Genomic DNA, 27,532 nt, shown 5'->3' on the forward strand with positions numbered 1-27,532 from the left:
ACAGGAGATAGGGACAGGTCGGTAACTTGGGCCTCACTACCATCAAGTGTACCCCCAAGTTAAGGAAAGTCAGGGCACTCCCTTAGCCTGAGGGGCCATTCAGGGGCCGAGGTTCCTCATCCCCTGTTTTCTTACTACTGCCCCGTGACATTATGAGTTCTATAAATGTAACTTGAGCAGTGATAATTTCCCACTGTGAAGACACCTGCAGTGTAATCTACATCTGTGTTCGTTACAACTTACTGCTGCAAATTCTTTACAAAACATATTATCTAAAAAAGTCACCTTCGCTCCAGACAGACGCAAATCGGGAAAAAAACTGTTACAACTAGCAACATCATTCATACTACCTAACAACACAACCACACCAAAGAGCAGCAGCTCCAGCCATCACATTAGAGACAATTTAATTAAAGATTTGACCAAAAATTGCACAATAATTTTCAAGTTGATAATTTAAGACCCTCGAAGGATGGTATAAATATCCAAATGGCCCTTGGCAGAAAAAGGGTTCCCCACCCATGATGTAAAGTATCGCTCCTAGGAAAGCTCATTTCCTTACAATTGACCAGTGTAAAACAGGCTGCCAGTCACTTGGTGAATGAGTAAAACATTCAATTGTCGGGTTAAATGGTTTTTTAGCTTTACAGTCTATGTGCACAGAACTATCTGCTCCTGATTGTTCTGTGCACATGGGAAGTGCAGTTAGCCTCTCTAAAAAGCCTACTAAAGGACCGCCAATCAGCTTCTGTATAGCCAGAGTAAACCCACTCTAAAATAGGGAAAGATAACAAATTATAAAAATAATTAAATAATAATACTGTTTCCTGTTGTTATCTGATGGAGATGTTCATGTGTCTGGACAGCAGGAGAGGACTGTACATTACTTCATCCTACAAATATCTTCACTCTTTTCATCAGACTTGAATAAAGCTCACTGAAGTTTATCATAATAGTAATACCACAACATTATAAGAGAAAAACCCAAATTATTTTTTGCACTCTGTAGGGCTAATTCTATGTTCTCATATGTCCATCCTTATCTTTCCACAATTTTTATTAAAGGGGTTCCTCTGTCTTCTGATAAAAATCTTCATGTGATTAGCATACTTCCAGCCACATTCAGACTAAACATGTCTTGCTTCTCTCAATATGAGTGAATTGAGAGAAGTCAGGCAAGTCTAGTTGGCACGTGACTGCATGTATGCAAATTGCAAATCTCTCACTGGCAATACTGGTGAATTCTGACAGCGTGTGCACTGTGTGACTTTACATTAGTTGTCCCCTTTGAGAAAATGTTTTTATATAAACTGCAGTACTCATAATAAAACAAACCGAGTATTACTTACCCTCACCGGGTCCAGAGTTGGCTCTCTGTCACAGTCTCAGTTTCCGTTGTTTATCTGCAGCATTGATGTCATGTTCACAGCGCTGCAGTCAATCAGTGAACTCAACATCTTGTGCCATCTATACGGGTAGAGTCACTGAGCTCAGTGACTGGCTGCAGCTCTTGTTGACATGATGTCAGTGCTGCAAACAAACAACAGAGACAAGGACAGTGGCGGACACCTGGCACTGGCCCAGGGAGTGTAAGTAATATTTGGATGGGTGGGGTTTAGGACTATCACAGCCTATAGAAGAGTTTTCTGAAAGAAGACAACCCCTTTTTTTTTTACATCTTCCAAAAGAATATCTTCAAATTGTGTTTTTTGAAAGTCTTCGTCTCTTGTTAATCATTTTGAGATACATCAAATCAAAAAGAAGGGTAAGGAAGGACATAAAAAAATAAATATACTAAATATTAATTTGAAAAATGTAATTTCAAACTAATCACAGAGAATTCTCAGTTTAATTGTGCACAGTAATTTACCTGATTTTTGACATATGGTGGGTATACAGGGTAATATAGAGAGGACTTGTGAGATAAGCGGAGGATCTCTTTCAGGAAATGCCTGCTGTAGTGTTTAAATATAGGATTGAGGGTGTAATGGTGGAGATGTCCGTGCTCATCCCGCTGATGGTGATTGAAGTAGATGAAATCCTCAATGTTGTAGTGTGAACGAATGTACTCAATGTCCTGCAAAGTAATAAAGAACAATGTACATGGAATACATATGGTAACTCTGCACACAGAAACACATAAACTAACGTCATCTAGATAACAATCTGAACTAGGCTAGGTGCACACAGCCAGTCAGCCAGAAATCCCACAGTGGTCACAGTCTTGATGGACGCTGGGGCAAAAATCCACTCTATAACCCCACTGTACGAAAAAAATATAAATATTAATTTTCATCTATGTTTTTTTGTAGATACTATGCCTGGACACAGCACTTTGTTCTGCGCTACTACTGTTCTACCTATAAAATGACTGTTATGGCTGAAATTAGGCTACATGTTCCCAAGTGAGGGCAGCCCCCCCCAAAAAAAATCACATTTTGTAAACCAAAGCACCGTGGAAAATGATAGATTAACCTGAGTGTTAGGCCCAATGCGCACAAAGTCATATGGCCTTCCTGTGTCGTATGTACAGAGCTACTCTGCTCTACCAATGCCACCAGTGAAGGATACCTCTGCGCACACAGCATTAAATTAATGCAATATTTTTTTCTGGTGACTTTGTATCAACTGCTTAAAAACCTATGTTGCCTCATTATGTAAGGTGGTACTGTAGAGGAGCCTAAGGCCGGCGTCACACTAACCGATTCAAAATACGGTCCGTAGTTTACAGGCGTAATACGGATGAATGACCCCTAAACAGTGCTCCGTATGTCATCCGTAAGCAAGGTGTGGTTGCGTATTTTGCGCATGTCAGCATCCGTATGTAATCCGTATGGCATCCGTATGGCGAGATTTTCTCGCTGCCTTGCAAAATGGACATATAATGGAGCCCTATGACAGGGTTGCGAATCGAATGGTGACATTAACCCTTTGTTAGATTAACCCACTCGCCACCACTACAGGGCAATGTGAAGGCCACGCATTTTTTAACCCCTTAAAATAACAACTACAACTCCCAAATTTTGCACACAAACCATCATCTAATTATTACTCAGGGACATATAAAAAAAACATGAAATGAAATGCTTTACTGAATGTAAACCATGTGTCATTTCATGTCGGGTTGGGGAAGGATTTGATAGAAGCCGGCAATTTAATTAGCGGCTATTCTGCTATGAAGAACTCTGTGAAATATAAATATATATATGTTTGTCACTATGACATGTGTATATATATATATATATATATGTATTCTATGTGTGTATATCTATTACTTCTTTCTTTATTAAACCTGTCAGTGTGAGTTTACTGTATAGCGCACTGAATTGCCGGCTTTTCTAAAAGACACCAGGTGCGTATTTCTCGCAAGTCACATGTGTGGTCCGTGTGTAATGTATTTTTAGCGCACCCATAGACTTGCATTGGCGTATTACGGGCGTAGTACGCTGACAATCGCAGCATGCTGCGATTGGCACGGACCGTAGAATACGCCCGAGAAATATACGGCTGTTGGGAGCAAACCCATAGAGAATCATTGGTCCGTGTGTAATGCGTGCTTTTAGCGCCTCTCACTCGTCCGTATTCCTCGCTAGTGTGACCCCGGCCTTAAACTCAAACTGGAGTCCTATTATGGCCCACAGAGCCAAAATACTGTCCAATGCACAGACTGTAAATTCAGGTACAATTCTAATAGTCCACAGTCCTCAGGACAGACACAGAATGATTACCCAGAAACAACCATGCAAATTTATACTAAAAATTGAAGGGTTGTTTTCCTAAAGAAGGGGCTACTATTCAAAGTATATTAGAGAGCTGAATATCTGTATAGGATTGCATGATATAGTCTGGATAATGTACTGATCTACTAAAAGAGGTAGTCCTCCACTGAAGTATATTTAGTTTGGAGGTCATTGAACACCAGGAGTATCACTAATTTTAGCCTTACCACCTTGGGTACTGGTACATATACATTTATTGAATAGAAGATCAACATAAAACAAATTACCTCTTCATTTCTGAGGACTGCAACACCAACCAACTGGTCAGCTACTTCAGCAACAAACGCCTGCAGCGGTGTGCCATCCTGCAATCGGTAATATGGAAAATAAGAGTGACAATCATATCCACCAATGCAGTCTTACAATGTTGCAAATGACTTGTAGTTGTAGGCTGTATTGCAGCTAAGAACAAGAAAACATCTTCAAAAGCGTCTAAATATGCGAGTGAGCAATGTTGGGAATTGTTTTCTCTAAAGTGTGTTTTCTCATAAAGGAATACTCTAACGCTATTAAATTGCTTTAATTAGTTTGACAACATGGTAATAAGCAAGTTTGAAATTGAATTGCTTTTTTTATCTGCTGTATTTCTCCTGCTGTGAGAGCTTTTATCTTTTAGAGTGTACAGTTGGTTTTCATGGAGCTTAGCCACTAGTGCCTGCCTAGATCCTGACCAAGAATGCACAGTTGCTACATTCCAGGAGAGAGGTCAACTCCTAATATCCCAGCCACCCCTTTCCAGCTCATTCATTTTTATGCAGCACTAGCAGAAAAGCCCAGCGTTGCCTGGGCATAGCAACTAACTGTGGTTAGTTATAACAAATTATACTGTAATGATTATATTGCACATAAAAACATTTCACATCATATATTCAACAGTACAGACTTGCAACACAAATTAACTAAACGATTACCCAAGTATTGATACACCTCATACTTCTGCTTTTTACACAGCCTCCTCCTGCACCTCACGCTCCTCCTTTCAGTATCAGCCACAGGGGATATATAGTATAGTAGTATCATCCACAAGGGACATATAGTATAGTAGTATAAGCCACAGGGGATAAATACCGTCCCGCTCTCTCCCTCCGCAGCCCCGCTCTCCACTCGCCGTCCCGCTCTCTCCCTCCGCAGCCCCACTCTCCACTTACCGTCCAGCAATCTCCCTCAGCAGCCTTGTTCTCCATCTACTGTCACACTCACTCCCTCCGCAGCCCATGTCTCCTCTGGCCATCCCGCTCTCTCACTAAGCAGCCCTGCTTTTGCTCCGCAACCCTGCTGTCTCTCTCCGCAGACCAGCTCTCCATCCACCATCACGTTCCCTTCTTCCGCAGCCCCGCTCTCCAATCGCCGTCCTGCATTCTCCCTCCACAGCCCCGCTCTCCACTGGCCGTCCCGCTCTCTCCCTCCGCAGCCCCGCTCTCTACTCACCATCCCACTCTCCACTCGGCGCCCCGCTCTCTCCCTCCTCAGACCAGCTCTCCACCCACATCCCGCTCTCTCCCTTAGCAGCCCTGCTCTCCATCCGCCATCTCACTCTCTCCTTCCGCAGCCCCGTCCTCCACCCGCCGTCCCGCTCTCTCCCTCTGCATCCCCGCTCTACATCTGTGTCCTGCACTTCCTCTACAGCCCCACTCTCTCACTCCACAGCCCCGCTCTCTCCCTCCACAGCCCCGCTCTCCATCTCTCTGCAGCCCCACTCTCCATCTGTGTCCCGCTCTTTCCCTTGCAGCTCCGCTCTCCACCCAAATCCCGCACTTTCCCTCTGCAATCTCACTGCCCACCTGCCAGTGGGCAGGGCTATTTGGAGTGGGCGTGGCTTGATACATACACACACATATACACACACATACATACACTCAGCTTTATATATATATATAGACATTCAGATCTACCTCTCTGGCCCAGATGTCACCTCTCAGCTGTCCAGAATCCCGGAGTGTCTATCAGTCATATCCTCCTTCTTCACCTGTCGCTTACTAAAACGCAATGTAGACAAAACCGAACTCATCATCTTTCCTCCATCTCGCGTATCTCCCCTACCCGACCTATCTATAATGGTAAACAGCATTACGCTCTCTCCCGCACCTGAAATCCGCTACCTCAGAGTAACTCTCGACTCTGCCCTGTCCTTCAAACCGCACGTCCAAACTCTTGCCACTTCCTGTTGCCTCCAACTCAAAAATGTTTCCAGAATCCGTCCCTTCCTCGGCCCTCAATCTACAAAACTCTTGTGCATGCCCTCATCATCTCTCACCTTGATTACTGTAACACCCTCCTCTGTGGCCTCCTGCTAACTCTCTTGCACCACTCCAGTCTGTCCTCAACTCTGCTGTCCAACTAATCCACTTCTCTCCTCGCTACTGCCCTGTTTCTTCCCTCTGCAAATCCCTCCACTGGCTCCCAATTCCCCAACGAATCCAGTTCAAACTACTAACACTGACCTACAAAGTCATCCACAATCTGTCCCCATCTCTGATCTAATCTCCCAATATCTTCCCTCACGTAATCTTCGATCCTCCCAAGACCTCCTACTCTCCTCCACACTTATTTGTTCCTCACACAACCGCCTTAAAGATTTCTCCCGAATATCCCCCATCCTCTAGAATTCCACGCCTCAACACGTCCGATTATCCACCACCCTCGGATCCTTCAGACGGAACCTGAAAACCCATCTCTTCAGGAAAGCTTACAGCCTGCAATAACCATTCTGCCGCCTCACCACCACCCGAGCTGCCACCTCACCACCACCAGATCTGCTACAACCCCGACCTTCTGTCTCTTCCCCATTATCCCATAGAAAGTAAGTTCGCAAGGACAGGGTCCTCTCCCCTCTGTACCAGTCTGTCATCATAAATTTGTTTACTGTAAACGATTTCTTTAACTTTGTATGTAACCCCTTCTCATGTACAGCACCATGAAATTAATGGTGCTATATAAATAAATAATAATAATATAGATTTAGTTGCTCACTTCTCCATCATTCCCTTTCAGCTCCAGACAAGCTGTTATAAATTTTGCAAAATCATTAGTTCCAGAGATTTCAAAGCAGATCTCCTAATCACAGGTCTCACTTTCCTGAGCCGTATGCTTGCTCAATTGCCCGGTATCTCTATGTGTAAATACAGTATAGTGATAATAGTGTAGACTTCAGAACAAGCACAGATAGTGTTACAGTGTTACACCGCTCCGCCATACTTACCTGGCCTCCGCTCCCACGCCGCAGTCGCCCTCCGCTCCCACGTCGCAGCCTCTCTCCACCCGACGGCCGCGGCGGTCACCTGAGACAGGCCCGCGACCGATGCCTTCCCTGCATGCTATGCGCATGCGCCATAGGCCGCGGCCGCGCCTCCTTCCTGCTCCTTATGCTCCGGCTGTGCCCTGACCCGGAAGCACCTTTGGACCAATGGCTGACCAGACGGGGCCATATCAGGCCGCTTCCCCCTGAGGGAGGCGCCTGATCGTTGTTGTTTCCTGACACTCTGGCCTCGCTCCATCGTGCACATTCTGCTCCTGCAGTTCCTGTCTCGGCTGCTCCTCACAGCAGCTTTTCAGTCCTGCTACCCGTGTTCCTGGTTACCTACTCCAGTCCTGCCTTCAGTGTTCCTGTCGTCCTACTCCAGTCCTGCCTTGTGTTCCTGCCATCCTACTCCAGTCCTGCCTTCAGTGTTCCTGCCGTCCTACTCCAGTCCTGTCTTCAGTGCTCCTGCCGTCCTACTCCAGTCTCAGTCTTACTCCGGTCCATCCTGAGCCGCCCCTCTCGGTACCGGCTACCGTGGTACTCGAACCCCTGGGCCTGCTCCTAACGGTCCCTGTATAGGGGTCAGTTCCACCTGGCAGCTCGCCCGGGGTCCCTCGGTGCCACGGCCCAGAGGGTCCACTCTCGGAGCTCCCGCTCCTGACCACCCACGCTAACAGTACGATCAGGCCATGGACTCCGCCGGTACTACGGCTGCTACCCAGAAAGAGTTGCTATTCCTACGGGAGAATCAGGGGCGCATTATGTCAATCATGAAGTCGATGGACACCCGTTTGTCGGCCTTACAGGTGGCCGATCCTGGAAATGCCACTCAGCTGGCCAGTCTCCAACAGGAGCTGGGTCAGCAGCAAGATACTCAAACCCACATTTTGTCCTACATGGCCTCCTTTGATAGTCGCTTGTCGGCCCTCCAGGCTGCCGCTGCAGTGCCGACTCCTCCCCCTGCGTCTGCTGCTCCTCCGACACCCCGCCTCGCCAAGCCGCCTCGTTTCACCGGGGATCCCAAGCTCTGTAGGGGGTTCTTAAATCAGTGTAGTCTCCACTTTGAATGGCTGCCGCAGCAATATCCCTCGGAACGGGCCAAAGTGGCCTTCATCATGTCCCATCTGGAGGGAGAGGCCCTTTCTTGGGTAAACCCGCTCTGGGAACGTGACGACCCGGTCGTTTCGAGTCTCCCGGTTTTCCTGGATACGTTTCGTAAGGTTTTCGATGAGCCAGGCCGGTTAGCCTCTCTCACTGAGTCACTCTTTAACTTACACCAGGGCTCTCTCACCGTCGGACAGTACGCTATTCGCTTTCGCACTATTTCCTCTGAGCTCGGCTGGAATAACGCAGCTTTGGTGGGGGCATTCTGGCACGGTCTTTCTGGTAAAATAAAGGATGAACTCGCTGGTCGAGATACCCCGTCCACCTTAGAGGAACTTATCTCGCTGGCTACCCGCATTGACCTGCGCTTCCTGGAGCGCGCTCGGGAGTCAGTGAGAGACAGGCGCTCCTCCAGGTCAGTTTCTCCTTTCACTCAGTCGGCCAGCTCTCGTTCAGTCGGATCTTCTTCCCTCTCTTCGGGTGAGCCCATGCAGATAGATCATCTCAGGTTGGCCGAGTTACGTCAGAGAGAGAGACGGGCACAAGGTCTGTGCCTCTATTGCGGTCATTCGTCACACTATATCCGCACCTGTCCTAAGAGACAGGGAAACGACTCCACCTAGGTCAGGTAAGAGAGGCCTTCCTAGGTGATGATGATGATTCCTCTCAACCCCTTACGGTTTCTGTGCTTTTGGTTTCAGGAGGGAGGCGTGGTTCCGAGGTGGCCTACGTGGATTCGGGCTCAGCGGGTAACTTCATTCGGCCGGAAGAGGTAGACAAATACCAAATTCCTGTAGTCACTCTATCTAACCCAATTCAGATTGCCACCGTGGATGGCAAACCGCTACAGGTGACCGTCACCTTGGTCACTGAAGAGGTGGAATTGCAAATCGGAGCCTTACATCGAGAGAAGATAGCCTTTTACGTTTTACCTAAGCTCTCTCACGCCATTCTACTCGGTCTTCCATGGTTAAGGACTCATCAGCCTGTTCTCGACTGGTCTTCTGGGGAGATACTCCGCTGGGGGCACCCGTGCCAAGCTCGCTGTCTGACTCCTGTCCGCCTGGCGGCCGCTCCACGGTCACCTCCAGACCTCCCGGGTCTTCCTCCAGCTTACAGCTCCTACGCCGATGTTTTTGATAAGAAGGAAGCGGAGGTCCTCCCTCCACACCGGCCGTTTGACTGCCCAATTGAACTTGTTTCTGGTTCAACCCCCCCAAGGGGCAGAATCTAACCTCTGTCTCCCGCGGAGACCACCGCCATGTCCGAGTACGTCCGAGAGAACCTCGCCAAAGGCTTTATACGGAAATCCTCTTCGCCCGCGGGAGCTGGGTTCTTCTTCGTCAAAAAGAAGGACGGGACTCTACGGCCATGCATTGACTATAGGGGCTTGAATGAGATTACCATCAAGAACAGGTACCCTCTTCCACTCATTCCGGAACTGTTTGACCGTCTCAGAGGGGCTCGGGTATTTACCAAGCTGGACCTCAGAGGAGCCTACAATCTGGTCCGTATCCGCGCAGGCGATGAGTGGAAGACCGCTTTCAACACTCGAGATGGCCATTACGAGTACCTGGTCATGCCCTTCGGTCTTTGCAATGCTCCTGCAGTCTTTCAAGAGTTCGTCAACGAGATCTTCCGGGATCTCTTGTACTCCTGTGTGGTTGTGTACTTAGACGACATCCTCGTCTTCTTGCCGGACCTCTCGTCCCACAGAAAGAGTGTCCGCCTGGTGCTTCAGCGTCTTCGGGAGAACCGTCTGTATGCAAAGATCGAGAAATGTCTCTTCGAACAGACCTCTCTGCCATTTCTGGGATACATTATCTCCGACGCTGGTCTAAGGATGGATCCCGAGAAGTTGTCTGCCATCCTCAAATGGCCTCGCCCCGTCGGATTAAAGGCGATACAACGATTCCTCGGGTTCGCCAACTATTACCGGCAATTTGTCTCCCACTTCTTCGCGATCACAAGACCCATTTCTGTGCTCACCCGTAAAGGGTCTACTTCCAAGGATTGGTCTCCTGAGGCAGAGGAGGCCTTTCTGTCCCTAAAACGGGCTTTCTCCACGGCTCCGGTCCTGCATCGCCCTGAGAGCGATCGACCTTTTGTACTCGAGGTGGACGCTTCCTCGACTGGTGCCGGGGCGGTGCTGTCCCAGAGAACCGCCTCCGGTCGCCTACACCCTTGTGGCTTCTTCTCGAAGGCCTTTTCTCCATCCGAGTGTAACTACTCGATCGGTGACCGGGAACTTTTGGCCATCAAGTTGGCCTTGGAGGAATGGCGCCACCTCCTGGAAGGAGCTGTCCATCCTTTTGTCATCTTCTCGGACCACAAGAATCTGGCCTATCTCCAGTCTGCCCAGAGACTAAACCCTCGCCAGGCCAGATGGTCTTTATTTTTTGCCCGATTTGATTTCGAGCTCCGATTCCGTCCCGGCAACAAGAATTCCAAAGCCGACGCCCTGTCCAGGGTCTTCCAACCACACGAATCCACGGAGGAACCGTCACATATCATTGATCCCACTAGGATCATCACCGTGGCTCCAGTGAACTGGCTTACTCCTCCGCCTGGCAAGACGCTTGTGCCAGAGAATCTCAAGCAAAAGGTTCTTCTATGGGGGCACTCCTCCAAACTGGCCGGCCATGCCGGAACTAAGAAGACCCTTGACCTTATCAAACGTCACTACTGGTGGCCCTCACTTCGCCAAGATGTACTCGACTTTGTGGCTTCTTGTCCATCCTGTGCAAAGAACAAGGTGCCACGGAGATCTCCGTCTGGCTTGTTGCTTCCGTTGCCTGTCCCTACGGTTCCTTGGGAGAACATCGCCATGGATTTCATCACTGACCTACCCTGCTCTGCGGGCTGCTCAGTCATTCTGGTGGTGGTGGATCGTTTTTCCATGATGGCTCACTTCATCCCTCTGCCCGGTCTTCCCTCAGCGCCAGAGCTGGCCGAGATCTTCATTCTTCAAGTCTTCAGGCTTCATGGACTACCTCGACGCATTGTGTCTGACCGAGGGGTTCAGTTTACCTCCAAGTTCTGGCGTTCGCTTTGTAAGCTTATGAACGTTTCCCTCGACTTCTCCTCGGCCTACCATCCACAGTCCAACGGACAAGTAGAGCGTACCAACCAGACACTTACGGGATACTTACGCCACTTCTCTAACGCCCACCAGAACGATTGGGTCAACTTACTTCCCTGGGCAGAGTTCGCTTATAACAACCATGCTGGTGAGTCTTCGGCCAAGTCTCCGTTTTTCATTGTTTTTGGCAGACATCCTGGTGTCCCTCTTCCGATAACCCCTGCCTCTGAGGTACCCGCGGCCAATGCCTTGTCCTCGGAATTTTCTAAGATTTGGGCTGAGACCAACACATCACTCAAGAGATCCGCTGATCAGATGAAGAACTATGCAGACAAAAAGAGGTTGGATTCTCCTCCGTATCGTGTTGGCGACAAGGTCTGGCTCTCCTCCAAATTCGTCCGACTAAAACTGCCCTCCTACAAGTTGGGTCCACGCTACATCGGTCCGTTTGAAATTCTGGGACGTATTAACGAAGTTACCTACAAATTGAGGTTGCCTGCTTCGCTCCGGATCCCGAACACCTTTCACGTCTCTCTCCTGAAGCCTGTGGTGCTGAATCGTTTCCATTCCTCGCTTGATCTTGGTCCTCAGCCGGTGGGTGCCGACAACGTTTTTGAAGTGCAGGACACCCTCGCTGTGAAAAGGGTTAGAGGTAGGACTTTCTTTCTCGTTGATTGGAAGGGCTTTGGTCCTGAGGAGAGATCCTGGGAGCCTCGGGAGAATATTAATGCTCCCCGTATCCTCAAGAGGTTTCTTGTTAATCTCCGGGGGGGGCGGCTTAGGGGAGGGGGTACTGTTACACCGCTCCGCCATACTTACCCGGCCTCCGCTCCCACGCCGCAGTCGCCCTCCGCTCCCACGCCGCAGCCTCTCTCCACCCGACGGCCGCGGCGGTCACCTGAGACAGGCCCACGACCGATGCCTTCCCTGCATGCTATGCGCATGCGCCATAGGCCGCGGCCGCGCCTCCTTCCTGCTCCTTATGCTCCGGCTGTGCCCTGACCCGGAAGCACCTTTGGACCAATGGCTGACCAGACGGGGCCATATCAGGCCGCTTCCCCCTGAGGGAGGCGCCTGATCGTTGTTGTTTCCTGACACTCTGGCCTCGCTCCATCGTGCACATTCTGCTCCTGCAGTTCCTGTCTCGGCTGCTCCTCACAGCAGCTTCTCAGTCCTGCTACCCGTGTTCCTGGTTACCTACTCCAGTCCTGCCTTCAGTGTTCCTGTCGTCCTACTCCAGTCCTGCCTTGTGTTCCTGCCGTCCTACTCCAGTCCTGCCTTCAGTGTTCCTGCCGTCCTACTCCAGTCCTGTCTTCAGTGCTCCTGCCGTCCTACTCCAGTCCTGTCTTCAGTGCTCCTGCCGTCCTACTCCAGTCTCAGTCTTACTCCGGTCCATCCTGAGCCGCCCCTCTCGGTACCGGCTACCGTGGTACTCGAACCCCTGGGCCTGCTCCTAACGGTCCCTGTATAGGGGTCGGTTCCACCTGGCAGCTCGCCCGGGGTCCCTCGATGCCACGGCCCAGAGGGTCCACTCTCGGAGCTCCCGCTCCTGACCACCCACGCTAACATACAGCAGAACCTGTGCTGAGTTGTTATGCTTGTTTCATATATCAGTTTTTTGGAGTCAGTCACAATCCGTCGGCGCGGCGGATCGACAGATCTGTCGCAGATTGTGAAAAACTGATGCGACGGATCCGTTTTTTCGCTGGATCCGACTGCCCTACCTGGTAATAATTGGAGCATGCTCAGTTTAAAAAAACAGAATATGTCGCTGGATTCTGTCATTTGACGGACAGCGATGGATCCTGTGCCCATAGGCTTCCATTATAGCCAACGACAGACGGCACTGGATCCGTCACTGTCCAACTTTTCAACGGAGACAATTTCCGACGGATCCAGCGAACGATGGACGAAACGTGAGGCCATCCATCGCAATCCGTCGCTAATACAAGTCTATGAGAAAAAAAACGGATCCAGCAGCATCAGTCGCTGGATCGTTTTTTTCCTAAAAATGATGGATTGCGACTGATTGAAAAAAAATGAGGCCTGAGGCCTAAGGCCTCTTTCACACATTAGTTTTTTGGCATCAGTCACAATCCGGCAGTTTTGGAAAAAAAACGGATCCATCGCAGATTGTGAAAAACTGATGCGACGGATCCGTTTTTTTTGCTGGATCCGACTGCCCTACCTGGTAATAATATTGGAGCATGCTCAGTTTAAAAAAACGGAATCCGTCGCTGGATTTCGTCATTTGACGGACAGCGACGGATCCTGTGCCCATAGGCTTCCATTATAGCCAACAATGGACGGCGCTGGATCCGTCGCTGTCCGACTTTTTCGACAGAGACAAAAAACGTTACTTTGTTTGTCATCTCTTCCCTACGAACACAAAATTTCCGACGGATCCAGCGAACGACGGATGAAACTTGCGGCCATCTGTCGCAATCCGTCGCTAATACAAGTCTATGAGAAAAAAACGGATCCAGCGCCATCAGTCTCTGGATCCGTTTTTTTCTAAAAACGACGGATTGCGACTGATGGAAAAAAACTGATATGTGAAAGGGGCCTTACTTACCAGACCTGTCACTCAAGGAGGAGAGTGAGCGTCCTGCCAGAAACCAGGAGTGAAAGAGACTGGAAAGGGGTGCGCAGCTCAAGAGGTAACTGGAGACTATCCCTTTAAAAGGAGACCTGTTCGGTCAGATAAGGAAGGGAAGGATTTTTTCTACTAATATGGGGTTTTTGCTTTCAAATAAATCAAAATGCTTGGTTATAGGTTGAACTTGATGATTTTTGGTCTTCTTTCATCCTTAAAACTATGACTAATATATAATCCTTCGTATTCACACGAACATCAGCCAGGTGTGAGTAGTGAGAACATCACTTAAATCTCAGATGGTAACTCTACAATTAATTAGGAATTGATACATTCTCAGAAACGTACATTATTTAAATTCTTTCTAACATTGGAGAAAGGTACACCCACACATTCTTTCATCTACGGGCAGATTCCTATCTAATATCTAAGGTCAGCTGCTAATGTACAATAACTGTAGCTTTTCTTATCTAAAACCTTCTACATTTTCAGGGCTATACAAAAAAAAAATCTATTAAATTTGTTGATTTTTCTTTTCCATAATTGTTACCTTGTTTACATACAGCAGAGGAATCTATAATTTTCAGCTTTGCCAACAAGAATGTGCCCCCTTACGGCGGCAATATTGACTTCGGGTTTACCAATGTGATACATGACAGTAATAACAAGCTCGGGATGAGTTAATCAATTTTTTTTTAACGAATTCTGAATGACTCTACTCACAGCATCCCTTCGTGCTTTGCTGTAGATCTCGAGGTCATCCAGTATGCTTTCATGGACATGTAGGTTTTCTATTAGGTTTCTAACTGATGGTACATCACTGGCCTTTGCTGGCCTTACCTGTAACAAGCTGAAAAAAGGTAAAAAAAAACCTCATGTAAATGATTAGTTTATGACTACATGAAATCTAATTGGAGATTAAATGTACTAATGCAGCCTATTATGAAGCCGGAGCTGGAAGACCACAATGAACAATGCTGAGGCCCACAGGAGCTGTTCTTTCAGGACCATTATTCCCATGCAGGAAGAAACACTGAGAAGCTTGTGGAAACACAGCTACAATACCATTAGCGCATTAATCCCTTTGGCTTTTAGTACTTATGCATACAGTCTGGTTTAGATCTCAGAGTGAATGCTGTGTAGCATGGCACTGGGATAATGAAAAATCCACACTTCCATGCCTTATCAGAAGACAAAGGATGGGTTTCAACAAGACCAAGGATTTTACTACGAGTTTTGTGATGTAATTTCTATGCATAAACTTTTTTTTTCTCGTTGCATATTAAAAGAGTTCTTCGCTATTTGGCAAATGTTGCTAAAACATTAAATGCATGTAGTGTTAAAAGCCTGCCCCCAACTTCTGATCACAAGGATGACCGGTGTGGTCCAGAAGTTGATTGTAAATAGAAGCGCCTCTAGATGTGACCTTACAGGTCAATAGCTCATTTATAGCTTGTGTGAAAGAAATTACAAAAAAAAAAGGTCCCTATAATGAGCTCTGAAGATCAACTTCACCAATAGTGTGTTGTAAAACTGGTCTTGTTGGTCATAACAATTAGGCTGGAGTCACACTAACCAACGCAAAATATGGTCCGTACTTTACATGCGTAATACGGATGAATGACCCCTAAATAGTGCTCCGTATGTCATCCGTAAGCAAGGTGTGGTTGTGTATTTTGCGCATGTCAGCATCCGTATGTAATCCGTATGTAATCCGTATGACATTCGTATGGCGAGATTTTGTCGCAGGCTTGCAAGCTGGACATTTAACGGTTTTGAGGCCTGCAAACTATTTAAATCATTAGCCTACACCCTATTTATTGGCTCAGGAACAGGTGGCTGCCTCCATTCTGTCCATTTGTGACCTTGCCTTCACTAGGTGTGTTGCTGTTGTATGTGCAACATGGCAGACAGCCTGAGTTTCAACACAACTGAGCAGGTTCTCTTCAACTGGCTTTTGTCACGCCACTTTTGACAACCATACCCAGTGATAGTGGATCCACGGAGGAGGAGACGCATGTGGGTCCATCCACTTTTGAGGCAATGACTCACAAGTAGTGTTGAGCATTCCGATACCGCAAGTATCGGGTATCGGCCGATACTTGCTGTATCGGAATTCCGATACCGACTTCCGATATTTTTTCAATATCGGAATTCGGCATCGGAATCGGAAGTTCAAAGTTGATTGACAGCCTGACGTCATCATGATGCGTGGTGTGTGCGCATCATGATGCGCCGTCATTTCAGGCCTTCCGGGGGTCTCTGCCGGCCTGCCGGGGGCTGTGTGGACTGCCCGGGGTCTGTACCGGCCTGCCGGGGGGCTGTGCCGGCCTGCCGGTGGTCTGTGCACCCTGTGGGGGTCTGTACCGGCCTGCCGGGGGGCTGTGCCGGCCTGCCGGTGGTCTGTGCACCCTGTGGGGGTCTGTACCGGCCTGCCGGGGGGCTGTGCTGATGTCCGGGGGTCTGTGCAAGCATCGTCCGATGGGACTACAAGTCCCATCTGGCGATGCCTGCTACCATGACAGTGATTGACACATTAGCCAATGATGGGACAGTAGTAGTCCCATCATCCGGCTAATGTGTTAAATGTTAAAAAAAAAAAAAAAATACTACATACATACTACATACATACTACATGCATGCTACATACATACTACATGCTACATACATACTACATATATACTACATGCATGCTACATACATACTACATGCTACATACATACTACATATATACTACATGCATGCTACATACATACTACATGCTACATACATACTACATGCTACATACATACTACATGCTACATACATACTACATATATACTACATACATACTACATACATGCTACATACATGCTACATACTGCATGCTACATACATACTACATACATACTACATACATACTACATGCATGCTACATGCATGCTACATACATGCTACATACATACTACATGCTACATACATACTACATATATACTACATACATGCTACATACATACTACATATATACTACATGCATGCTACATACATACTACATATATACTACATGCATGCTACATACATACTGCATGCTACATGCATACTACATACATACTACATACATACTACATGCTACATACATACCACATATATACTACATACATGCTACATACATACTACATACATACTACATACATGCTACATACATACTACATATATACTACATGCATGCTACATACATACTACATATATACTACATGCATGCTACATACATACTGCATGCTACATGCATGCTACATACATACTACATACATACTACATGCTACATACATACCACATATATACTACATACATACAATACATTCATACAATACATACATAGACATACAGTACATATAACATAGAGTAACATACTTACCAATACTTGTCACATTGTTCCCCGAAGCCATTGTCTTTTCCGGAATAAATATTAACATAACAAACCACAAAAATACTCACCCACGATCCGAAGCAGTCCACGAGTATGTCCCACGACGATCTTGGGTAGAGAACTGCAGCATCAAATGATGCTGCCGTTCTCTACGGGCTGCAGGAATCCAATGACGGAAGGTAGGTATCCTTCCGCACTGTATTCCTCCGCCACTTAAAAAAAAAAAGTCCCTAGTCTCACTTTATGCCATTGCTGCGTGGGAAAATCCATTGCTTTGGATCGTATGCAGTATGTATGTAGCATGCATGTAGTATATATGTAGTATGTATGTAGTATATATGTAGTATGTAGCATGTAGTATGTATGTAGCATGCATGTAGTATGTATGTAGCATGCATGTAGTATGTATGTGGTATGTATGTAGCATGTAGTATGTATGTGTTATGTATGTAGCATGTAGCATGCATGTAGCATGCATGTAGTATGTATGTAGTATGTATGTAGTATGTATGTGGTATGTATGTAGCATGCATGTAGTATGTATGTAGTATATATGTGGTATGTATGTAGCATGTAGTATGTATGTAGCATGCAGTATGTATGTAGCATGCATGTCGTATGTATGTAGTATGTATGTTGCATGTAGTATTTATGTAGTATGAATGTAGCATGTATGTAGTATGAATGTAGCATGTATGTAGTATGCATGTTGTATGTATGTAGCATGTATGTAGCATGTAATTTTTTTTTTTTTTTTTTACATTCAACACATTAGCCGGATGATGGGACTACTACTGTCCCATGATTGGCTAATGTGTCAATCACTGTCATGGTAGCAGGCATCGCCTGATGGGACTTGTAGTCCCATCGGACGATGCCTGCACAGACCCCCGAAGCCTGCACAGACCACCGGCAGGCCGGCACAGCCCCCCGGCAGGCCGGCACAGCCCCCCGGAGCCTGCACAGACCACCGGCAGGCCGGCACAGCCCCCCGGCAGGCCGGCACAGACCACCGGAGCCTGCACAGACCCCCTGGCAGGCCGGCACAGCCCCCCGAAAGGCCCGTACAGACCCCAGAGAGGCTGTACAAGGCAAAAAACAGGATTTTTGGGTTGCTTACTGTAAAATCTGTTTCTCGGAGCCTTCATTGGGGGACACAGAGACCATGGGACACAGAGACCATGGGTGTATGCTGTGCTGCCACTAGGAGGCTGACACTATGCACAAAAAAAGGTTAGCTCCTCCTCCGCAGTATACACCCCACCGACCGGCAGGGAATTCCTCAGTTAGTGAGAAAGCAGTAGGAGAAGAAACAGAATAGATTGAAAACAGAACAAACAACTCAACTGTAACCAATCAACCAAAGTAAGAACAGGAGTTGTAGAACATGGGAGGGTGCTGTGTCCCCCAATGAAGGCTCCGAGAAACAGATTTTACGGTAAGCAACCCAAAAATCCTGTTTTCTCGTTCGCCTTATTGGGGGACACAGAGACCATGGGACGTCCCAAAGCAGTCCCTGGGGTGGGAAACAAACTTCCATCAGGCCAGTGGACTCACCACTGCTGCCTGCAGAATCCTTCTACCTAGGCTGGCGTCCGCCGAAGCGTAGGTGTGGACCCTGTAGAATTTCACAAACGTGTGAACTGAAGACCAGGTTGCAGCTTTGCAAAGCTGCAGCGCGGAGGCTCTGTGGCGTACCGCCCAGGAAGCACCCACTGCCCGGGTAGAGTGCGCTCTGATCCCTGGAGGGGCCACTCGATGCTTAACCCGGTAGGCCTCCAAAATTGCCGATCTGATCCAGCGAGCAATAGTAGCTTTGGAAGCCGGGTGACCTTTCCGCGCCCCAACTGGAATGACGAAAAGAGAGTCTGTTTTTCGCAAGGAAGACGTCCTAGACAGATAGACTCATTGCCCTGACCAGATCCAGCTTGTTCAGGGACCGCTCCCGAGGGTGAGTTGGACTCGGACAGAAGGACGGCAGAACAATATCCTCATTGAGGTGAAAGGAGGACACCACCTTCGGAAGAAAAGAGGGCGGAGGCCGCAGAACTACCTTGTCCTGGTGAAGTACCAGGAAAGGAGAGCGGCAAGAAAGAGCCGACAATTCCGACACGCGCCGGATGGAGGTGATGGCCACCAGAAAGGCTACCTTCCAGGAGAGAAGGGAAAGGGAGACTTCTCTGAGAGGTTCAAAGGGAGAACCTTGCAGAACCTCAAGAACCAGATTAAGATCCCATGGATCTACGGGCGCTCGATACGGAGGGGCCGTGTGAGCCACGCCCTGAAGAAAGGTTTTGACCTGAGGGCGGGAGGCCAAAGTCTTCTGAAATAAAATGGAGAGTGCCGAAACTTGACCCTTCAAGGAACTGAGCGCAAGCCCCGCATCCAGCCCTGCCTGAAGAAACGCCAGAACGGAAGGGAGCGAAAAGCACATAGGCGCGATGTTATTGGCCTCACACCAAGTGAAATAGGCCTTCCAAGTACGGTAGTAAATTTTGGAAGATGATGGCTTCCTGGCTCGGATCATGGAATGAATTACTCGACCGGAGAATCCTGCCCTTTTCAAAACCTCGGTCTCAACAGCCACGCCGTTAAATTGAACGGCCGAGAATTGGGGTGGCAAATCGGACCTCTGGAAGCTTCCAGGGGGCGTCCGCGAGAAGGTTGACAATGTCCGCGAACCAAGACCTTCTGGGCCAATTCGGGGCGATGAGAATGACTGGAATTCCTTCTGCTTTGATCTTCAACAGCATGGGAAGAAGAGGCAGGGGAGGAAACAGGTAGGGGAGCTCGAACTGTGACCAAGGAATGGCCAGAGCGTCGGCGCCCACTGCGAGAGGATCTCGAGCTCTGGATACAAACTGTGGGACCTTCCTGTTGAGGCGAGAAGCTAGCAGATCTACGTCTGGGGTTCCCCAATGACTGCAGACCTGAAGAAATACCTCCGGGTGTAGGGACCACTCTCCTGCCGCGAGACCCTCGCGGCTGCGAAAGTCAGCGGCCCAGTTGTCTACGCCGGGAATGTGTACCGCGGAGATTGTCGGAATCGAAATCTCTGCCCACTGAAGGATCTTGGACACTTCTGCCAGGGCTGAGGCACTCCATGTCCCTCCTTGGCGGTTGACATATGCTACCGCTTTGGCGTTGTCTGTCTGAATCCGGACAGGCAGGCCCCCGAGGAGTCTGTCCCAGTGGACGAGAGCCAGATGGATCGCTCGTATCTCTAGAACGTTGATCGGCAGAGCAGATTCTTGAGTCGACCAACGACCCTGAACAGTGTGATTGCGGAACACTGCACCCCAGCCGAGGAGGCTGGCATCCGTTGTTACAATCTGCCAATGAACAGGAAGAAAAGACCGCCCCAAGAGGATGAGAGGTGACGTCAACCACCAGTTGAGTGACCGCTTGATCCGGCATGAAAGACGAACAGGGCGATCCAAGGACAGAGCCGACCTGTTCCACCTCGACAGAATGGCATGTTGGATAGGTCTGGCGTGAAATTGGGCAAAGGGAACTGCCTCTATCGCCGCCACCATTTTTCCCAGGACCCTCATAGCTGTTCGGAGGGACGGAAATCGTGGGGTCTGCAGCGATCGCACAGCCTGCTGCAGGGAGAGAATCTTCTCTTGTGGGAGAAAGACCCTTGACCGACGAGTGTCGAACAGTAGGCCCAGAAACACAAGACGTTGAGTAGGGACCAGACAGGACTTTTTCCTGTTGATGATCCACCCGAAATCGGAAAGAGTGTCCAGGACGATCGTCAAACTTAGGCGCGCCTGCTGGAAAGAGGGAGCTTTGATCAGAATATCGGCGAGGTACAGAAAAAGAACGAGACCTCTGATCCTCAACAAGGCCATCAACGCAGCCACGATCTTCGTGAAGACTCTGGGAGCGGTGGCGAGACCGAAGGGCAGCGCGACGAACTGGTAATGTTCCTGGCGAACCGCAAAACGCAGGAACTTCTGACGAACTCTCTTGTTGAGCAGCTTGAGATCCAAGATGGATCGGACCGCCCCGTCTTTTTTCGGCACGACAAACAGGTTTGAATAAAACCCTGTAAACCGCTCCGATTCGGGAACGGGCACAATCACCCCGGGACTGAGGAGAGAGTTGATGGCCGTAAAGAACCCCGGGATCAAAGCTGGATCTTTTGGAGGACGGGATTCGAAGAAACGATCCCGTGGAAGAGAGATGAACTCTATCTTGTATCCTGACGATACAACCTCCCTGACCCAAGCGTCCTCTACCGAGGCCAGCCAGACGTCCTTGAAGAACAGGAGTCGACCTCCCAATTGGGAGGGACCCTCGGGAGTCTGAGGATAGTCATGTTGATGTGGGCCGACCCGATCCGGATCTGGATGGTCTGCCCCGCGAATAGTGGGAGCGTCAGGAGGGAGTGGGTCTGAAGGAAACTTTCTTCCTATCTTGGCGTGCCTGCGGTCTTTGCTGGTTGGAGGAGGTCTCCGCCATATTGAAACGGCGGTAAGCCCGAAAGGGTCGAAACTGACGCCTCAGTGGGGGTCTGCGAGGTTTGGCCTGAGGCAGGAGAGAACTCGTGCCTCCGGTGGCGTCCTTAATAATTTGGTCCAATTGGGATCCAAAGAGGCGCCCTCCCTGAATAGGCAGATTAGTAAGAGACTTTTTAGAAGACAGGTCCGCCTGCCAGGCCTTGAGCCAAATTGTACGTCGGATTGCCACAACGTTACTTGACGCCTGGACTGCGCAGGATGCGGCATCCAAAGAAGCAGAAAGCAGATAATCCCCCGCATGGGAAATCTGATTGGCAAGATCGGCCAATCGATCTGGTTGTGCTTTCTCTAGGATGCCCTGACGAAGATCCTCTGCCCAAGTGGCTATGGCTTTTGCTGCCTAAAATGAAGCAAAAATTGGGCATACCGCCGTCGAAGCCGCTTCGAAGGCAGACTTCGCTAGGGATTCTATGATCCCATCATTAGAATCCCTAAGAGACGCCACGCCTGAAAGCGGGAGAACCGTGTTATTAGAAAGCCTGGACACGGCCGGATCGACCGAGGGAGAAGCAGACCAGTTGTCCGTGAGCTCTTTAGCAAACGGGTACAGAACGCCGAGACGCTTCCCTCGTTGAAAGCGTCTGGTCAGATCCCCTCTTTCTCTGGTAAAAATCTTTCCAAACTCGGAATGTAAAGGGAATACCCTGGAGGGTGTTTCCTCCCGTCTGAACGAAACCTCCTGATTTGAGGATTTCGCAGGGGGGTCAGCAATGTCGAAGGTCTGGTGGATCGCTGCAATGAGGTTCTGCACAGTAACCCTCATGTTCGCATCCTGATCCGAATCCAGCTCTAAGATCCCCTCAGATGATCCATCCGAGAGCGCTTCACCTGACTCGGGAGAGGAGGCCCGGGAGGGATGCTGCCGAGAAGGACTATGTGGTGACATGGGGCGAGGAGAGGAATCCGGCTGGGGATCCTGCCTGGGTCTTTTGCGACTATCGCTGGCCGACTCAGATGGAATCTCTCGGGACCTGCTGGACCCTGTAGAGGTGTCAAGGGGCAGCTTATCCAGGACGGCTACTAGGGTCTGAGACACCCTGGTGAGGTCTGCCACTGACTGTGATAGAGACGAGGCCCAGCCAGGCATGGGGGGGGGTTCACTCTCGCCTGGGGCCCTAGATGGCTCCTGGTCGGCGTCAGGCTGAATAGGGTTGCTACAATCCAGGCAGAGGGAAGTGGACTGACCTGAGGGAAGTTTGCGATTGCAAGAAGAGCACGCAAAGTACTTAACTAAGGTGCAAGAGGAGGCAGGAGGACGAGAGCGGTCAGACTTAGAATTAGACATACTGACGGACAGTCACTGAGTCAGTGCCGGAAGGTTGGGGGACAGGAGGCAGAGGAGGGTGTCAGTCTGCAGTCGCAGAGCTACTCACGGTCCGGTGTCCTGTCGCAGCTTCCAGCAAATGAAGTGCACGGCTTGTCTGGGCTTGCAGGGGGCACGGCAGATAAGACAGTGTCCGGCTGACAGGCTGTGAAAATGGCGGCAGCCTGAGAACAGAGCAGGAAGCGCGCACTTCCCTGCAGAGACCGAGGAAGAAGATGGGCGGGGCTAACCGCCGAAGTTAAAAATGGCGCCGTCCTATCCAGACTGGGGTGGGTGGAGACAGCGCCGCCTCGGGGAGACTTGGCGTGAGGGGAGAAGGCGGTGGGCAGGCTTAAAGCGGGCGGGAGGAAAGCCCGCCCGAGAAAGAAGGCGGGGGGCGTGGCCGCGACGCAGGACAAGGCCCAAGATGAAGCCGGGGCCTGGATTAGATGAGGCGGCCGCCTGTCAGCACGGGGCGGCGTGGAGGCCCCGCAGCACTGCCGCGGTGACCGCTCCTGAGGCTCGCTGGGGCCGGAAGGGAGAAACCCCCCCCCCCTAGAAATGCACTGGGGGCAAGTTGCGGCAGAACAGGCCGAGAAGCCGGGGCCTGAATTAAATGCGGCGGCCGCCGGGAAGCGCGGGCGGCGCGGAGGCGTCGCAGTACCGCCACAGTGACCTCTGGGGCTGCCGAGGAGAATGGGACCTGGGCCTCATACTTACCCTCCGTCACTATAATAAAGGTACCTTCATCCAGTGTGTGTTGTCACGAAGAGTATCCGCGCCTCATCCAACCGACAGGCTCTGGTAGGCGAGTGGGTGGGAGGCGGGGGACGAGGACCATCTGGATCGCCTGACACACATCCGTGTACGGTCTCCTGGTCCTGCTGTAGAGACCTATGAGGATACGGGGTGGCAGTACACGCCGTACTCATAGTCTCTTTGTGGGAGTACAGTTGTGACTGTTCACACTGTATCCCTCCGGGAACCTGAAAAGGAACGACGCACAACGAGGTAGATATGGGTCTAATGAAAGACCCGTGTCCACCTCCTACTGACACTAAGCTAAACTGAGGAATTCCCTGCCGGTCGGTGGGGTGTATACTGCGGAGGAGGAGCTAACCTTTTTTTGTGCATAGTGTCAGCCTCCTAGTGGCAGCACAGCATACACCCATGGTCTCTGTGTCCCATGGTCTCTGTGTCCCCCAATAAGGCGAACGAGAAACAGGGTTTTTCTTATTCCGATACCGGAAGTCCCATAGACTTGAATGGGACTTCCGGTATCGGAATCGGCGATACCGATACTTTTTTTAAAGATCGGCCGATCCATTCCGATCCGATACTTTGAAGTATCGGACGGTATCGCTCAACTCTACTCACAAGAGGTCATTTTCACCGCCTCTATTCTTCTCTGCGGGATCATCCGGAAAAATTTTACCAATACTGTCGCATGAGCCTTGCAACATTTGATCCACTCCTGGAGACAGTGCGCCCTGGGAAAACCTTTCAGGACACAAGGATGTGCAAAGCTATATCTGCAGAGGAGCGACTTCTACTCACATTACGGTATGTACTACACAACCACATTCTCTATGTTCATGATGTGTTGCCCAAAGTATGTTTTTTTTTATTTTTGTGCTAAGTTTAATGCCCTCATCTTATTACAGATATATTTAAACTTACAGACCAGAATGTTATGTGTAATATGTACTGAATATCACGTAGTGATTGTGCGACCAAATATATGTGTGAACTAGGAGATATGAATCACTAACAAGTTTAGTATGTATGTACCTGGTGTTTTGTTAATTTGTGCATTCTAAAATGTTCCATTTCTGTTGTTCTTCAGCTTCCTGTCCACTGGCCTGTCTTATGCCGCCCTCCACCATGAGTTTCTGATTGGAAGATCTACCATTTCTGGCATAGTCAGATTGACATGTAGTGAAATATGGTCAAGACTACATCAACTCGTCATGCCCGAGCCCAGGATGGAAGACTGGTTGAGGATATCAAGGGACTTTGAGGAGGAATGCCAGTTTCCTAATTGTATTGGGGCCCTTAATGGCAAACATATCTGGGTGCGTAAGCCGCCGAACTCTGGCTCCCAATTCTTCAATTATAAACAATACTTTTCAGTTGTATTGTTGGCTCTGGTCGACCCTCAATACAAGTTTATAATTGTTGACATTGGGGCCTATGGAAGGACGGGAGACTCTAGAGTCTTCAATACTTCCATTATGGGTCGGCGGCTACGCACCAACCAGTTGGATCTACCACCACAACGCCAGCTACCAGGCTCCACTCAAGAATCAGTCCCTTATGTCCTTGTGGCAGATGAGGCGTTTCAGTTAAGCGCAATGTCATGAGGCCATATCCCCGGCGCATCCTGGACCACCGGAGCAAAATTTTTAACTTGCGCCTATCACGTGCTCGGCGACTGGTGGAGTGTTCCTTTGGCATTGTTTGTGCCAAATGGCGGGTCCTACAGTCTGCCATTCAGCTGAGTGAACAAAATGTAAATGAAGTAATTAAAGCATGTGTCGTTCTTCATAACTTCACCAGGATACATGATTGTTCCTCCTCTGTTGGTGTTGTCCGTGGGTCAGACAATGTACGTAGGGCGAGACCACCTATCAACCCTCAACGTAGACCGCTCTCTGGGCTCAAAGTGAGTGATATTTTCACAAATTAGTTTATGTTACCTGAGGGGGAAACTTCTTGGCAAGAGCATGCTGTGTCTATGTTATAATTTTTTGGTTTATGTTTGTCTAAATATATATATTTAAACCCCTTATGATTCTATGACAGTTTAATTACATTGGTAAGCGTATGTTAGTATGCTGACACCTTTTTTTTATAATTGAGACAGAGACATAAAATGTAGTAGACAAATGTTTACTTTTAAAAAACATACAAAACCTACAAAAGACAAAATGAAAAAACCCTGCTATAATTAAATAAGTAAAAAGCAAAAGTGCATTTAAATCATACAGAGTTCTTAGTAATTCTGTATTTGATCAAACATAGCATAAAAGCCGTCCCACCATCGACAAGGTGACTCTGTGATCGGGGCGGTCCTACACTGTCTAGTATTAATAACCTTATCATGTGTCAAAGTTGACGTGTGTGAATAAGGGCAGACAAGGATCGGGTCCCAACCAGTGGACACCAGTCAGGGGAAGCCTTTAAATACAATTTCCAGCTCAGGAGAGGGAGGCCACACCCCAGGTTGCACAGAATGCAAATATACAAAGAAAAAAAACAAAAATTGAGCTTGGTTTGAGTTGGTACACATGCAGCATATAAATGCATGTTCACATGGCCATAAAGCACACAAAACCTACAAAAGACAAAATGAAAAAAACCCTGCTATAATTAAATAAGTAAAAAGGATCCGGTCCTTGTCTGCCCTTATTCACACAGATGTCAACTTTGACACATGATAAGGTTATTAATACTAGACAGTGTAGGACCACCCCGACCACAGAGTCACCTTGTCGATGGTGGGACGGCTTTTATGCTATGTTTGATCAAATACAGTATTACAAAGAACTCTGTATGATTTAAATGCACTTTTGCTTTTTACTTATTTAATATAGCAGGGTTTTTTTCATTTTGTCTTTTGCAGGTTTTGTATGCTTTATGGCCATATGAACATGCATTTATATGCTGCATGTGTACCATCTCAAACCAAGCTCAATTTTTGTGTTTTTTCAAATGTTTACTTTTGCATTTTTTTTTTTTTAAACATATTATTGCCGTATGATAAATGTGGCAATGGGCCAAATTGGCCTTTGTGCAGATGCGAAAATTGGGAACAAAAAACATTTTCTGACAAACAAAACAACCACAAACCATTAGGCAATACCAAAATGGCAACATTATAAATTTTGGTAGGTCGGGGGAGGAGAAGGCGGAAGACCAGCCTGTGTTTGCTGCTGGCTACTTTGCCCAACTTGGCCATCGCCCTGTGTGGGGGCATACTGTTGCCCATGATGTGGGTAGTGTACTGCCTCCTGTGATTGTGGTTGGTACTGGGCAGACTGACACTGGAGAGGGGCCTCTTGTTGGGGCTGGCAGGCCCGTGGCTCATACCCACTAAAATAGCCATGTCGTCCCCAACCAGGTTGGGACCAGCCTCCAACACTGGGTGGGAACAAGTGGCCATATTGGTGAGGTTGGCTAGAGCCAGACATATGTGGCTGGTGTTGGAAAGGTTGGGTAGGGGGAGGAAGGGGGGTGAGGTGTAGGCCCACGTATTTGAGGATCCTCAGAGCCTGCTTGAACAAGCATGTGTGTGGGGTGTCTAAGGCGCATTATATTCCTGAGGGAAAGCTGCCACCTCTCCAGATATTAAAATAACTCATATGGGGTATTGGGGTATGTGCTTGCATAAAGCAGGATCTGAAAACATCCTCGAATACGTAGCCTCACCTCACGGGCCCGAAGATAACGGGCCTTGCTGCATGAGTACGCCTCCTCACCATCATCATTATTG

At 48.7% G+C, this 27,532-nt stretch overlaps 1 protein-coding gene across 3 annotated transcripts in view; it reads right to left on the minus strand.

Moving 5' to 3' along the window:
* Positions 1-27,532, minus strand: part of CFAP61 (cilia and flagella associated protein 61) — a 439,348-nt gene that overhangs the window by 284,077 nt on the left and 127,739 nt on the right. For all 3 annotated transcript variants that reach the window (XM_073557422.1, XM_073557421.1, XM_073557423.1), the window contains exons 14-16: positions 14,523-14,649; positions 4,007-4,084; positions 1,871-2,077 (exon numbers count right to left, since the gene is read on the minus strand). In XM_073557422.1, coding sequence (XP_073413523.1) covers positions 1,871-2,077; positions 4,007-4,084; positions 14,523-14,649 — 412 coding nt within the window. The remainder of the gene's footprint in view (positions 1-1,870; positions 2,078-4,006; positions 4,085-14,522; positions 14,650-27,532) is intronic.

This window comes from Dendrobates tinctorius, unplaced genomic scaffold (assembly GCF_039654945.1).
Source record: "Dendrobates tinctorius isolate UK_male_01 unplaced genomic scaffold, ASM3965494v1 ptg000250l, whole genome shotgun sequence".
NCBI lineage: Eukaryota > Metazoa > Chordata > Amphibia > Anura > Dendrobatidae > Dendrobates > Dendrobates tinctorius.